The sequence below is a fragment of the Pyrgilauda ruficollis genome, unplaced genomic scaffold, assembly GCF_017590135.1.
Source record: "Pyrgilauda ruficollis isolate IOZ18807 unplaced genomic scaffold, ASM1759013v1 scaffold194, whole genome shotgun sequence".
Taxonomy (NCBI): domain Eukaryota; kingdom Metazoa; phylum Chordata; class Aves; order Passeriformes; family Passeridae; genus Pyrgilauda; species Pyrgilauda ruficollis.
This window is the reverse complement of record NW_024518540.1, coordinates 549,585-565,710: the sequence shown is the minus strand read 5'-3', so window position 1 is coordinate 565,710 and position 16,126 is coordinate 549,585. Positions and strand designations below refer to the sequence as shown.

The 16,126-nt window shown below is 48.8% G+C and overlaps 1 protein-coding gene across 1 annotated transcript in view; it reads right to left on the bottom strand.

Moving 5' to 3' along the window:
- Positions 1 to 8,123: 8,123 nt before the first annotated feature.
- Positions 8,124 to 16,126, bottom strand: part of DNAH9 (dynein axonemal heavy chain 9) — a 141,846-nt gene continuing 133,843 nt past the window's right edge. The window contains 2 exon segments of the mRNA XM_041465912.1: positions 8,124 to 8,369; positions 12,977 to 13,366. Coding sequence (XP_041321846.1) covers positions 8,142 to 8,369; positions 12,977 to 13,366 — 618 coding nt within the window. The 3' untranslated portion in view covers positions 8,124 to 8,141.

The following is a 16,126-nucleotide window of genomic DNA, read 5'->3' as shown; positions in this document are numbered from 1 at the left end:
CCACTGTGGGCTGCCCTTCTGCTCGTGTCTTGCTGATCCACCTCCCTGAAATCCAGGTTCTTCTGCTGCAGGTTTAACCAGCAGAACAATTCTCCAGCAAGACTGAAAGCATTTGCTTGCTGCCTTGTTTGAACATGGATGTGGGCAATGGAATGCCTCGGGCTGTTCTCTTTTCCAGGGAAGAGCCAGATGCATCTTGATTTCCCAGTGCAACCCTTTTGGTTGCCATGATGTCTTCGAGATCATGCATTATTAAAATAATGATGAATATTTCTTATGCATGTACAGTGTACAGCACAAGGGAGAGCTGGAAAGGCTCAGTGTGGATTTGAGGACGGGGCCACAAGGAATGTTTGGAGGAACCCTTGTGGTTGTCATGATGTGATCAGCTCATCACAAGGCCATGGATGAGCCAGCAAAGGTGATGGCCAGGCTGGGGGGAAGCTCTCACAGCAATCTCAGCCTGTTCTTTAGACACAGCTTAACATTAAACCAGACATTAAATGAGCACTGTGTGCCCGTGGAGGGCGAAGAGATGGCTCCTGACAAAGCACTTCTTCACTCTCATGCTTTGTCAGTGTTAATAGAGGTGTTTTATTGTCATCTGCATCAATTGCTCCCTCCTCCTGGCTCTGCTCCCAGATGCAGAGGTCAGCTGCAGTCGAGGAGATCCCAGCTGGCACTCTAAAGTCTCATTAATTTGCAGAGATGCTGCTTGTTGCTGCCCCCACTCCGAGCAGCGGGGCTGACCCGTGGCTCTGTCACGTGCCACAGGTCCCTGTCCCTCCTGTCCCTCCTGTCCTCCTGTCCTCCTGTCCCTCCTGTCCCACCTGGCTCAGCAGCAGATGCTGGCCCTGACTCAGCCCAGATGTTCCTACACCAAACAAGCTGGGGGTGAATGAGTCCCAAGAGGGGACAGGTGAGGAAAGTGGCCTGGATGATGCAGGCAGGGACAGAGCAGGGACCTGTGGGCAGGTAAAGCTGGCACCTGAGCTCGCTGACAGCCAGGCTGAGGTGGCTCCTCTGTGATCTCCAAGTGGAGCCACAATTGGTTCCTCTAATTACCCCTGAAGTCTTCAGTTTTATCTTTCCCATTTCCCAGGCTCTGCACTGCACTGGTACAGAACTCTGAGCTCCACACCAAGTGTCAGCAGCTCTCCGCTCCAAAATCACCTTCCCTGATCTGTCAGGCAGCCATCCCCACCCTCTCCCTCTGTACTTCCCAGAGGAAAGATTTATTTCCTTTATAGTTCTATATATTTTATTTAAAATCAGCATATGATGCATTATGAAATGAAATGCCTCCCCTGGACTAAGCCCATTATGCAGTTACCTTTGTCAGCCCAACCTGGAATTGCATCTTTTGTTTGTTTGACAAGACACAAGTCCTACAAACCCTCAAACTTTGGCAGCAATTGCCTTTGCTGGCCTTTAATCCAGCATTAGTGGCCTTTCACTCATGTTCTCCTCATCCAGTTTCCATCCCTTGTGGCCTTTTCACCTGGGGGCTTTGGGAATTCCCAGGGGATCTCTCTGGAATCCATGGGCACACATGCAGGAGCCCAGGAGGTTCCAACACCCCTGCCTGGCTGCAGAGGGAGGGATTCATTCCCCTGCTGTAGGAACAGAGGTAAACATCTCCCAGCATGAAAAGCTTACCTCAGAACCACCAGACTCTGCTGTCCATCTGTCCAAAACCGGGATTAGAGCTGAGCACTTGTCATGGTGGGACCTGACCCCCTGGGGAGGAACCCCAGGACTGCAATTTTGCCTGGTACAGCTCTCTCCCACTGCTCTCAGCTTCCCTTAGCAATTTCCCATATCTTCCAGCTCTGCTTTGTGAAGAACTCTTTTTTTTTTCCCCTTTGCAGTTGTTCTCCATTCAATTTTATTTGCAGTTGCTAACACCATCCACCCTCCAGGCTTTTAGTCAGAACTGCCTCTCTGCTTGTGGCTTTTTTACTTCCCAATACCTTTCTTTAGAGAATGTTTCACTTTTGTTCATTTTCGTTTCCCCCTCTACAATTTTCTATTCCTAATTATCATTAACTTGGAGAACTTGCTCCTTTTGAAGAGCAGATAATTAATTTCCAGGGCTGACATCTTTCTCCACTGTAATCAGATCCACATCCCCATTCCCTCGTGCCCTGTGTGCTGCCTTTTTTGTGCTGGGAAGTGAGGGCTGATCTCATGAGGCTCTCAGCTCTCAGCTTGTGGCCCCCAGCACGTCTCCTGGCACTGCTGCTCTGCCAGCTCCTCTCCTCTCCCTGTGATTTATGCAACCAGCAGTGGGAAATGCTCCCTGCAAGGGAGGATCTCACAGGGAAGAGCACAATGTGAGATTAGGGGGCAGGAGTGGCAGGAGAGGGGCTGGAGCCTCACAATTTTGGTAACAAATGAAAGGAAAATGGCCACAAGCAGTTCATTTATTGGTGAAGAGTTGACAGAGCTCAAGCTCTCGGTGTGATCCAAGCAGGGAGCAGACTAAGGGTGGATTTGATGATCTCAGAGGTCTCTACCACCTTTCCCACCTCGGATTCTATGAGATAGACCTTTGAATGGATCCAAAGCAGCCACAGGTGACTTACCCCACTGTCACAGAGTCAGTAAAGGAGGGCACAGAGGGGATACCCTCAGTTCCTGCCCAGAAATGAGCCTGGAACCATCACATCCTGAGCCTCAGGGGTCCCCAGCTCCTCCAAAAGCTGAGCTGGGCACAGGAAGCCTCTTCCTCCTTGGCCCTTCACTCTGCCCAGGGCAGCCCTGGTTCCCCTGGGCCATGGGGGAGCAGGGAGGTGGCACAGCTGGGACAGGCAGAGCCTGAGGACAGATCAAGGGAACGGCCTCAGGCTGGGCCAGGGCAGCTCAGGGTGGGCACAGCAGGAATTTCCCCATGGAAAGGGGGCTCAGGCCTTGGAAATGCCCAGGGAGGGTTGGGGTGCCCATCCCTGGAGTGCCCAGGGAATTCCTGGAGGTGGCACTGAGTGCTCTGGGCTGGGGACAGGGTGGGGATCAGGCACAGCTTGGCCTCAATGGTCTTTGAGATCTTTTCCAACCTCAGTAATTCTGTAATTCTGTGATTCTGTGTGATTATCCTCAAAATGCCCTGAATGTGCCAGGGTCTCCAGGGTTGCTGACCTGGACAAAACTTCCCTCATGGACATGAGCCACTTTTCCTTGTGTGGTTTTCTTCAAACCTCCCACAGTGCTACGAATATTCTGTTTTTTCCAAGGCAGCATTTTCCACAGGGAGGCTGAGGCACTGAACCAGCCCTTCCCAGGAACCAGAGGGGCTCAGGCACTGGGGCTGTCCCAGCTGGCAGCTCCCTCATCCCAGCTCCCAATGGATTCTCAGGAAAATTGAACCAAAATACCAAATTCAGAGTTTCGCCTCATGGCTTCTGGCACTAATGAAGATGAATGCTTTAGGAGTTTCCTTGAAGTGAACCCCAAAGTTTGCACACATAAGTTGGTTTCAAGGCCTTTGGAAAAAGTATTTCCAGCCTCAAATCACCCTCTCCACTGACAGGAACACCAGCATTCCAATTAGAGGGGCTGCTTATAACTCCATGAACGTCTTGTGCAGCCTAAAAGCTTTTTAAATGAGGCTCACAGCCACGAACAAGGTAAATACATTTGTAGATTTGTTTGGGCAATTACAGTCATTTAAAAAACAATGCATAATAACAGACATGAATCTAATAAGCCATTGCTAATTAAATGTATTAATGCCACGTTATAAAACGAATGCATCTTGCTGATATGTTACAGCTACTTTTGTGCTGTAAACACTCGAGCAGTGACACGGGCAGAATTTGCATCCCTGGGCATTGCTAGTGCCCAGGAATAGCTGCAATTAATTTGCCCCAGTGGAGCCAACCTCCTGCCCAGCCACCAGGGTCTCCTTTTTGTGCCTACTCCTCATCTTCCTTTGCTCTGTGAGTTGCAGTAAAATGGAGCTGGTTAACCCCAGAATATGGGACACCACTACAAAGCATTTGTGAACGCTCTACTTTGAACTGTGCTCCTCTGCCAATTATAATTTGCAGCAGGTCCAACATTCCCAGGCTGTGGAAAAGCCATTTCTCTGTCCTGGGAGAGTTCAGTCAATTTTACCTGACATTAAGTGTTCAATAGCACAATTTGCCTTCTCTTGCTTTCATCTCTTTGGAAAATGTCACCAAACTGGAGTGAACGAATTGACCACAGACCTTTTGAGGAGTCAGGCCCAAAGCAGCCCCACAGATGCAAAGAAAGGCTGAGAGCCAGGCTGGGGTCCCCTGGGCAGCCCAAAACACCAACCTGATTGTTTTAAAGCTTTGTTTGCCCAGCTGGGGGGGTGAAGGAAGGGCTGGGGTTCAGCACGTTTGGGGAGCTCAGTCATGGAGCTGGGTGAAGGAGTGGGGTCAGGATGGAGGGGCTGTAGGGCAGAGAGCACCCTCAGGGTTGGGCCTGGACAATGGCCTGGTGAGATTTCTTCCAGTGGTAGCAAAGGCACTTCCCAGGGGCTCCAGCTTTATGTAAAAGTGAGTAACTACATGTTCTCTGTTGTTAAACTGCCTGAAAATCACAGAATCCCAGGATAGGCTGGCTTGAAAGGGATCTTAAAGCCCATCCCAATCTACCCCTGCCATGGCAGGGACACCTTCCACTGTTCCAGGGACACCTTCCACTGTCCCAGGTCACTCCCATCTCCAATGTCCATCCTGGCCTTGGGCACTGCCAGGAATCCAGGGGCAGCCACAGCTGTGCCAGGGCCTGCCCACCTCACAGGGAACAATTCCTGATTCCCAAGATCCCATCCAGCCCTGCCCTGTGTCAGTCTGAAGCCATTCCCTGTGTCCTGTCCCCATCCCTTGCCAATTCTCTCTCCATCGTTCCTGCAGCTCCTTCAGGCCCTGCAAGGCCACCCTGAGCTCAGCCCAAAGCTTCTCCTGCCCAGGTGAGCAATGCCAGCTGTGCCAGCCTTTCCTGCCAGCAGAGCTGCTCCATCCCTGGCATCATCCTGGAGCCTCCTCTGGGCTCTGCAGCAGCTCCAGCTCCTCCCTGTGCTGGGGTCCTCCAGCCCAGCCCAGGAGAGCAGAGAAAGGTGCACATGGCAGTGCCAAGTGGGCAGCTGTCTCCAAGAGCTCATGGACAGAAAACCTTGACCTTTGACTAATGAATCTCTCCTAATGAAGAGCCTGTCCAGCTGGATTTAATTGCCTGGTTTGGGCAGATGTGGCTGGAAAATCTCACGCCTGTCAAGATTTTTTTCCACCCCCTAAAGCATCAAATTATTCACCGTCCTCTTGTTGCATTTTGCAGCCAACTCTTTCCTGTGATGATTTTCAAAGGATGAAGAATGAGCACCCTGGTGACATTTCTAGTATCTATAAATATCTCCCCACTACCCTGCCTGCCCAACTGGTGAATTATGCAGGGAGATATATATAATAAAACAATCGGATCCATTTTGTTGTCAACAGACCATTCTTCTTCAGCTGACAAGGGAACAGCTCAGGCTGTGGCTTTGGAAAGAGCAGGCAGTGCCTGGGGAGTTGCTGAGCTTCTCCTTTCCTGGATGTCCAGGGGCATCCTGGAGGGCAACACTGAGAGGAGAGAGACCCTGCTATGCTGGGAAAGGAGGAAAGGTTTTAAAAGAGAAGAGGAATGAAGCTAAGGATATTAAAAGTCTCCAGAATGGCAGGAAATCCCACATGCAGAGCACTGAGAATCACATGGAATCACAAACAGCATCATTGAGGTTGGAAAAGATCTCAAAGACCATCGAGGCCAAGCTGTGCCTGATTGAAGATGTCCCAGTGAAGGACTAACCCAGCATGATGGATTATCTGGAGCACAATGAACTTCCTTCCACTGCTTCTCTTTTGTGTTTAATTCAGCAGTGCTCTGTTCATGCATCTCAACCTCCTGCATGGTGAAATACACAGAGAATTTAATGTGACCAACTTTGCAGAGCTGTGGGAAGTGACCAGTTTACATTTCATGTCTAATTGGCAGGTTTTAATTTAAATTGGGAGGGATTTAATTTAATAGCAAAGCTTTCCCCAGCTAACAGACCTCTTCTAGCAGGTACTCATTATGTGGGATACACTACAGACCCTGTTGCCTCATTTATGGGTTAGAGGCAATTTTAAAAAGCCAGCTTAAGACAGCTCTCTCCCTTCCATTAGATATTTGCAGATGGCTTTTGCTAAGCCACAACCAGCTCCTTCATCATTAATTTTTCGGGGTTGTGCCTTGGGGACAGTGCCTAGCAATTAAACAAAGCTCTTACCAGAGAGTTTTCCCTCCTTACCTTCATCCAGAAGTCTGTCGTTCTCCAGGACTGCAAGGACAAGGATTTTGGATGTTCTCATTCCTGCAGGAAGAGATCTGCTGTGCTGCTCAGGGCAGGAGAGTTCCTGTGGCTCTCCTGCAAAGCCTGAGGGCTTCACCCTCCTGGATGACTCAGTGGGAGCACAGCTGATCCCTGGACTGGCAGAGACTTCACCACATCTTCTGCCCCGTGCCAAAGGCACCCATAAAACCACTCAGTCTGAGATGAGGCTCTGAGAAACCAAACTGTGCCCACAGAAATGCTGTCCTGGTTTAACCCCAGCAGCAGCCAAGCCCCCCACGCCCCCAGCTCCCTCCCTCCCCGAGGGTAAAGTGTGAAACCTCCCAGGCTGAGGTGAAGGCACTTTGACAGGCAAAGCCATGACTGAATGGTGCTTCCAGATGCTGCAAGGCATGAGCAGGACAGAGCTTGGAGAGGGACACCAGCACTGCTGCTTGCTGCATTTCTGTCAGATTTCAGTTTCAATGCCACCCTGTGAACACTGGAGCAGCACTGGCTGGTGATTCTCCCCCTTCCCCAGCTCCTGAGCCCATTCAGGGCCAGAGCTGCCAAGTGGGGACCTCTCCAGATGAGTGGTGTTTGTCGAGGTGCTCCTTTACTTGGGGGGTTTGTCCAGCTGAGAGGGTCTGCAGTGTCCCCACAGGAGGATCATGAGGTCAGGAGGGGTGTTCCTCCCAGCTGAGCCCTGTGCTCTCCTCACCCTCACTAAACCTGCAGCTTCCAGAGACTATTCCAGGAACAATTACTTTTATTAGTAAGTATCTATCATCATGACATATTCCTCCTAAATCATCCCTGTGCTGTGCTTTCACTATCGATTCCATTGAGCACACTGGATATTAACACCATTTTTAATGTTTCTAAGATTTACAGGAGTGTTAGCAACACACAGCTGATAACCACAACATCTGCTCACCTCCCAGCTTACAACATCACACACACCACAAAGAAGCATGGAGGGAAAGGTATTGTATTTGCAGGGAGTGCCCCGATGAAGGCAGGAATGATGAAGCTGACTCCATGTTCTCAGAAGGCTAATTTATTACTTTATGATACTATATTATATTAAAGAATACTATGCTATACTCAAGAATACAGAAAGGATACTTACTAAATGCTAAAAAAGATAATAATGAAAACTCGTGATTCTCTCCAGTCCTGACACAGCTTGGCCCTGATTGGCCAAAGAGTGAAAGCAATTCACACAAAACCAATGAAACAACCACCTGTGGGTAAACAATCTCCAAACACATTCCACACATGAGCACAACACAGGAGAAGCAAACAAGATAATTATTGTTTTCTTTTTTCTCTGAGGCTTCTCAGCTTCCCAGGAGAAAAATCCTGGGCAAAGGGATTTTTTTTCAGAGAATGTGGATGCCGCAGAAAGGAATAAATTCTGGAGAATTTCACAAGTCACTGGACTATTCAAGTGTTCTGGAGAAGGCTACTGATTTTACTGATTGATGATTTTAAAACTACTTTGGACCATGAAGAGAAATAAAAACCAGATTTAAGTTTAGCACTCTCTGGGTGTGGTGTATCCGGCTCTGGGCTGGGCTCTTGCAGTGCAGCACAGTAGGAATTACAGGATATTGATTTACAGCAGCCACGAACCTGGGCCGTGTCACTCCGCACCTCTGTCACCTCCTCGCAGACCCTGCTTGGGTCACATCCCCAGGACACAGAGATAACTGGGGAGTCCAGCAGAGAGATGGAATTTGGGTTAACCTCAGCATTGAACTGTTTAAACTGTGACACTGTGAGGGGTTTGCAGAGCAGGGGCCGTGCTGGTGCCTCAGACCTGCAGCAGCAAGGCCACACCAGCGAGCACCCACTTGGACGGGTTTTCCTTGGTTTTCAGGTTGAAAGTCCAGACGTAGGTTGGGCCCCTCTGGCGTGTTTTGTACAGAGGACACGGGTACAAGCCCCGGGTGTCCTGCTTGTCGTCAGGAATGGCCTTGATGAACACGACAGGCATGGCCGGGGTGAGCTCCTTGAGCCGGGCCTCCGCGATCGTCCCGGTCTGCAGAGAGAAGGAGACAAAGGGCTGCTGACCTGGACAAAACTTCCCTCATGGACATGAGCCACTTTTCCTTGTGTGGTTTTCTTCAAACCTCCCACAGTGCTACGAATATTCTGTTTTTTCCAAGGCAGCATTTTCCACAGGGAGGCTGAGGCACTGAACCAGCCCTTCCCAGGAACCAGAGGGGCTGTCCCAGCTGACAGCTCCAAGGTGTCCACCAGCTGAGGGACCTGAGCCCCCGTGGGCTTTATCCAAGCTGCTGGGGAGGTGCAAACAGCTTCTCCAGGGTCAAAGAGGCTGGATGAGCCTCTTTGAGGAAGGAGGTCTGGATCCAAGAGCTCCCTGTCTCACCACGACCCTCCCCAACGTAGATCATCTCAAGGCTCCAGCTGCCTGCACTCCCACCAGATGCTCAAACCCTCACATCCAAGCTGGATTTGTGTGGGAACAATGTTCCCGGACCTGTACAGCCATATTATCAACAAAGTTTCACTTCTCTTGTCCTGGTTTCTACTGAGGGGCAGCTTGAGGCCATTTCCTCTTGTCCTATTGCCAGGGAACCGGGACAAGAGGAAAAGGCCTCAGGCTGTGCCAGGGCAGGCTCAGGTTGGACATCAGCAGGAATTTCTTAGCTGAAAGGGTGATTAAACATTGCCCAGGGAGGTTTGGAGTGCCCATCCCTGGAGATGTTCCAGGAACACCTGGAGGTGGCACTCAGTGCTCGGGGCTGGGGACAAGGGGGATCAGACACATCTTGGCCTGGATGGGCTGGGGGATCTTTTCCAAGCTCAGTGATCCTGGCATTACTCTCATGCATCTCTTTCTCAGAGGATTCCAGACCAGAATCACCTCATGGGAGGTGCTGCTTGTGGTGGGAGTGAAGGTGTACCCCTGAACCACTGGGATGGAGAACAGCCCCAAAACAGGCTTGTTCCCACTCTCATGATGCAACCAAGAGAATTCAAAATGACTTTTCTGAGGGAATATCACCATTAAATATCAAGTCCCATTATTCTCCTCCAAGCAATGCCCTGCCCAGCAGGCTGCCTAATGCAGGAGAGGGAGAGAACCCTGCCAGGGCAAGAAATCAAGTTTGTTTCTCTAATTTGGGTCTCTCTGACATTTTCTCTCTCTCTTCCTGACAATAAAATACCCTGCACATCAATCCATTTCCAGGGAAAACTGCCTAATGGAGGCTAGAGAGACCAAATGAAAACAAACAGGGAAATAGAAACGAAACTTTTCAGCACTAAAGAAACTGCCTCTCACTGCAGCTGAGCTTAACATATCATCATTATTCCAAATGCTCTCGGATCAGAGCTGTGGGGTGAGATTCAACCTCTCCAGTAGTTTATTTAGTTCTATAACAAGCAAGAAAAATCATCCCTCTTGCCACACACCTCGGTTTAATTGTACTAATGCCATCTGTTATGCTCAGCTATGAAAAATCCAACTCTCATTTAGGATTTTATATTTCCAACGTGCTGAACAAACATTAAATAATTCGTATAATACCTTGCAAAGTAGCTGTTTGTGAAACATTATTATGCACTCTTCTTAAATTCACACCTTTCATTTCTGAGACTGGTTTTTAATTAGGTTTTTCTCTTCTTTTTTACTGCTGAGAATACTTCAAATGAAATTTCCAAGAGATATTCTACCTGTTTCTGGGTTAACAAGAGCTGAAATCTTCCTGAGGTACCTCTATGTAAGATATCATTTTGTTATGTCTGGGCTGATTCTCATTTGCATTTTTTATCGCTCTCATCATCAGAAATTAATTCTGTTCTGAGAGCAGTTCTTCCTGACGAGCAGCACAGCCCTCGTGGTGCAAAACCACCGTTCTGTGCCTGCAGAGCTCAGCCTCAGCTCCTAAAGGATCCCTCACTTCTGCTGTCCTGGATTCCCAGCAGGAAACTGAGAGTGGCCGTGTGGCAGTGCCACGGGTCACCAGGGCTGAGGGCACCAAGAGCTGTCACAAGGCAGGGGTGGTGACAGCTGGGCCCAAATGCAGCCCCTGGGACCCACAGCCCTGAACCCCTGCACGGGGAGGGTCTGTCCTAGATTGCCAAGCAGTGTGTATTCTATTGCCATCTGTTAGGGGTGGGGCAGTTATCTTCTGTTAATTGGGCAATTTTCTCTCTCTCCCACAGCCAATCCTCCCTCCAGGAGATCTCTGCTGTTGATGGCCACTGAGTGCCCCTGCAGGGCTGATAAAATTCCATCATCCCACTGGGAGATGCTCCACCCAGGGGAGGAGACAAGCATTCCTGCCTGGATACAATCTGAGATTTTGGGACACCAGAGCAGCCTTTCCACTGGATTCCCAGAGAACCAGCTGCCTCTTCCACTGGATCTTCAGAGGAAGACTACACCCTTCTACAGGATCCCTGCTCCAGCAGAATCACACCTGTCCCTGCAGGAGGGCTGCAGCCACAATTCCAATTGGACTGCTGCCAGCACCCTGACTCATAGAGTGTCAGGGTCTATTCTGACTCTGTCAAGTGTTTTTTTATTTTACTGCATTGTTTACTTTATTTTTATTTTCTTCCCTAGTAAAGAACGGTTATTCCTGCTGCCATATCTTTGCCTGAGAGCCCCTTAATTTCAAAATCATAATAATTCAGAGGGAGGGGGTTTACATTTTCCATTTTAGGGGAGGCTCCATGGCCTGGCTGTCTTGGGGATGGAGTCATTATGGGCAGGGAAAGGGACACAGAGCCAGCAGGGAAGGGGACAAGGAGCAGAAGGGAAGGAGCCAGCAGGGAAAGGGGACATGGAGCCAGCAGGAAAGGGGACATGGAGCCAGCAGAGAGGGGGACATGGAGCCAGCAGGGAGCACTCCAAGGTGGTCCCCGAGTGATGGGGTCAGTGGCTTCAGGTGGACAAGGGGAGTGAAAAACTCTTCCCTGTGGAGGTGCCCAAGGCCAGGCTGGATGGGTCTTGGAGCAGCCTGGGATAGAGGAAGGTGTCCCTGCCCATGGTGGGGTGGAATGAGCTGATTTTTAAGGTCCCTTCCAGCCCAAGGCAGCCTGGGATCCTGTGGCTCCATGGCTGACCTGTGCACAGCTGCCAAAACTCTGTGGAGTACACGTGGTGTGAAACCCACCCTGCCCTTGTCCCATCACTTTTGGCATCAAACTCTCTATTGCAGACAGCAAGAAAGCCAAGAATCAGTCAGCAGCTTGAGATAAAAGGTCTCCAAGTGTCCCCAGTCACAGCATCCTTCTGACTGTCACTGAGTCCCAGTGACTTTAACAGGGCTGCAGAAAGAGATCATTTGCACCCAAAATAATCTGCTTAGTTTCATTTCATCTAATAGCTGCCTGCTGTTTTGTAATGAATGTTTTATAAATTTAAGACACCCAAGGGCAAACATAAATGTTTAAATAAATAGAAAAATGTGAGTAGCAGAACATAGATGGACTCTTTCCTTTTTTGGAGGCACAACCTAAATGTGAAATATTCTTTTAAAAGTGGAGGTGTTCCCCAGAGGAATTCTTCTAAACATGGCCTGGCCATTTTTATCAGAGGATTAATTTGGATGGAGTACACAACCCAAAAGAGTTGTGCACCTGTTTTAAAAGTCCTGTATGCATTAATGCACACTGGTACTCACTGGATTATAGGTAAAATGAATAGTTCCACTAGGTAGAAATGATATTTCAGCGGGAGCAGCAACCCATAAAAATATCCTTTTCCTTTCTGAAATAAATTGAAGCATGATACCCAGAGATTATGAATGGCTCCATGAACATAATTGCTCAGTATCTTTCAATCATAAGGAAAATGTAATCAGAAAAACACATTTACTGGTGTTGGGATGGTCTCTGAAGACAAATTCCGTTGCTGGATGCAATTGCCCCGACCAGTTATTGGAGGGAGGCAGAGGGGGGAAACCAAATATTTCCCAAAGATCTCTGGCTTTGCACCACCAAAACCTCTCACTCTTCACTTCCAGCTGGTAAAACCCAGACAGAACTCATTTTCTGGTCATAGTGGCAAAGAAAACATAACAGCAGGCACTGGAATGTTCTTAAATGGAGAATTTGACATGCAGGACCAGGAATTTTTAAAAGCTCTCTCTGTTCTGGTGTGTCCAGCTGATTTCTGACAGGTTTTTAGGGCAGCAGAAATCCAGTGCTCCCTTTGGCAGGGGCTGTGATCTCCCAAGGGCTGTGTGTGGAGAAGGGAAGAGCCAGAGAACAGTGGGGGCAGAGCTGGGAGCTGGACAGGGCTGGTCCCTGCTCTGCTGCTGTGAGCAGAGCCCAGACCCTGAGAACAGAGATCTGAGCTGACCCCCATGAGATCCTCACTGCCATCTTCCAGCAGAGCCCTTGCCAATGTTCCTGACTGCCTGTGGCTTCCCAGACCCAATTCAGGCCATTTCCAGAGCGAAAAACAGCCTGGAGCTAGGAACTGCGCAAGGAGATGTGATGAAATGGCATCCATCAGGGAGAGCACAGCTTTCCCTAATTTCCTATCTTCATGGAAAACCATTGCAGAGAGGGAGATGATTTATGACAAATAAGTGGAGAGTGTTGGATCAGAATTGCAGGGCCACACCTGTGGCTTCTCCCTCAGCCCCAGAGCCCTGCAGAGCTCACCTGAGCATCCCAGCGTGCTCCCTCCATGAACAGACCGTGCACGTAGGCCCCCTCACGAGGAGCACTGGCAAAATCCTCTCTGCTCTTCTTGGTCACATCACACTGCAACGTCATCTTGTCCAGTGGCCACCTGTTCTTCCGGGCTGTGGTCTGCATGATGGCTGTCAGGATGGACTGGGGGTTGAAGAACCCTCCGAGCCACAGTGTGGAGGGCAAGGAGAAGTCCCTGGTCCAGGCTTCCAGCTCGCTGATGCGGGCCAGCAGGTCAGCAAACCACGAGGCCAGGCTGGCCGTGGAAGGGTAAGATCTCTTCACCCAGGACTCGGGCACCGTGCCCAGGAAGAGGCAGTTCTGCAAGGTCTCCATGTCGCTGGTCATGGTCAGTTCCCCCTGGTGGGAAAGGGCACAGTCAGCACTGACAGCTGAGCCAAGGCATGAGGAAGAGCACAGAATCCCACACAGGCTCTGCTGGCCACGTACTGTGGGTGATTTCATGAGTCTGGGGCTTTTCTGCACACTTTCTGGTGCATAGTCATGCATCCCACTGTAAAAATAATACTGGGAGGAAAAGCTGTGTATAGTGACAGCAGCAGGGGTCTCCCTCAGTTATCCCAGTGGTTTTTTCTGTTTTCTCTCATGGACTGGCAGATTTTCAGGGGTGTAAAGCTGTTCTCAGTCACTGTCAGGGCAGGATACTGGAGTTTCTGATGATCTACTCTAAAACTGTCCAAATATTTATGATGAGTCCTGTCCCCCTCCTCTCTCCTCTTCCCCTCACTCCTCCCCTCATTGACTGCTTTGCAGTGCAAGATTTTCTCTTTGACTTCACGTGTTGTCTGCAAATGTAATCACAGCTCCTTCCACAGCAGGGAAGGAGCACAACAAAGTAAGATATGATTCAGCTAAGTGAGATAAAGAGAGAGGTTTGCCTTTTCCTTTGTGCAGCAATTAATTAGTTTCAAAGCTTTTAGAAACCTGTATCAGTTCTGCCAGAAGAGCTGAATTCCAGGACATTCCACTGAAAGACAACGTGAGGGTGGCAGAACACTGGAACAGGTTGTCCACAGAGGCTGTGGAGTCTCCATCCTTGTAAATGTTCAAAACCCACCAGGGCATGGTCCAGAGCAACCTGCTCTGCCTGTCCCTGCTTGAGATGGAGCTGGAGCAGAAAATGTCCTGACCAACTCCTCTGTGATCCTGGCTCACTCAAGCCAAGCAGGATACAAAGAGAAATCCTGCAAATGCCAGCTCAGCTTCCCTGGTGTGGAATGGTCTCCACAGTTCAAATCTCTGCAGCTCTGTGCTCAGCTGGAGGGGTTCAACACCCCCAGAACTTTGGAGACCCACAGATAATGTCCATCACTGCTCTCCATTATAAACACTTCCTTTTGTTCCCTTGTCATTTTGCCAAAATTTATCTCATTTACTATTTCTCTTTGCCTCGGGCTAAGTGTTTTTGGAAGGATTAACTGAAATCAGTGGAGCCATTGCTGAGAACAAGGGGGAGGGAATTGGGTCAGTCTATTCACATTAAAAGATTCCAACTGTTCTTTCACAGGACTTCAGTGCCTCCAGCCGTGAGGTCAGCAGAGGTGCCCTTTGCTGGGGCCACAAAAATCTATGAAGCTTTAGCAAAAGTTGAAATCTTCTTAAAGCAGTCCCCACAGTTGTTTAGCAATGCTTGGCAGAGCTCAGCAGTTCAAGATCTTTGCAGTTTGTTCCTGTGCTGGCCATGCCCTGTGGGACACACTGACAGCTGAGAAAGACCTTTGATATCACCAAATCCAGCCACAGAATTGTGACTTGGACAAGGGGTGGCAATTAGATTTAATGTGGGGAAGAATGTGCTGTTTAATATTGGTAGGGGAATGAGGGGATGCAGAGTGTGCAAATAAACCACAAACAAAATTAACCAAAATTAACAAAATCTGTAACACAGGCTGCAAACCTCTCCCCAAACCCTGCCACAGATCATGGCAGGGAAGGAGATGGGGACTGCAGAAAAGGCTCCTCAGAGGGCTGCAGCAGTCCCTGAGCTGGGGTTCAGAGACATCCTGGAGAGCACATTTCTTGTGGAAAGAGAAAACTTGAGTACAAAGGGTTTAAGATGGGTTTTGAAGCTAAAATAGCAAATGAGGTGAAATCAAAAGCTGGAAGAAGCAGCACTTGCAATTAACACTAAAATATGAGGAACAACCTCGCAAAATGTCCATCAGGATCTCCATCCTCAGGAGAAACTGGACACAAAGAGGAACCATCTACGGGCTGGGCTGAAGCCATGGCAAGACCATGCAGGAAGAACAAGAAGCCCTGCCCTGGCCACAGCAGGACACTGGAACAGGAGGATTTTGTGCTCCTGGAAGTGCTTTGACGTGGGTAAGAATATGGCAGAATGTGTGCAAGCAGCCAAATTGATTTAAAGACAACCCCTCCTCGATCATATATCATGTCTAGTTTTACTTTCAGGAAACAAATGAATTAGCAAATGTAATTCTCAGCAAGGCTTGAGAAAAGCAATTTTTAAAGTCTGCGCACTCAAGCATGCTTTGAGTCTCCTGTGAGGGTTCAAAGCATCTACAGCAGAAATCTCATAGAGTTGTCCAAACACAATTATGCATAAATTTGCATTTCAGATGCTGAATACTAAAGTGCATCAGAAATTATTCAAGTTACTTTTTAAATTTTTTTTTCCTCACAAACGCTGGGAGTAATTTTCATTTAAAGACACCCTTGAAGGAAATCCTAATCAGCCTGCAGCCATTCCCTCAAGATGAACACACTACAGGCACAAACTGTTTCCTCAGTTCAGGTTATTTTCACTTGATACCCACCTTGCAGATCAAAATTTGGTCTTTGTTATTTTACAATACATATTATCCTCATTTTGGAGGCTCATCCTTCACCCAAATTGCAAACCAGAGGATCTGCTTGCAAAAAATGAGGCTGGTACAACATTAACATGCAAGTGCTTCAGCCCAGCCTCTGGTTCCACCCAAGCCAGCCAGAACAAAGGGCTTTGAAATGCAACATGCCAGTTATTTCTGATGGCTACCAGTCTATTGCAATTTCTCTTCCTCCTAATGGGATGTCTCCTATTTTTGGACCAAACAATCACTTTCCGCTAGGACGACACGATGAATTATTCAAAAA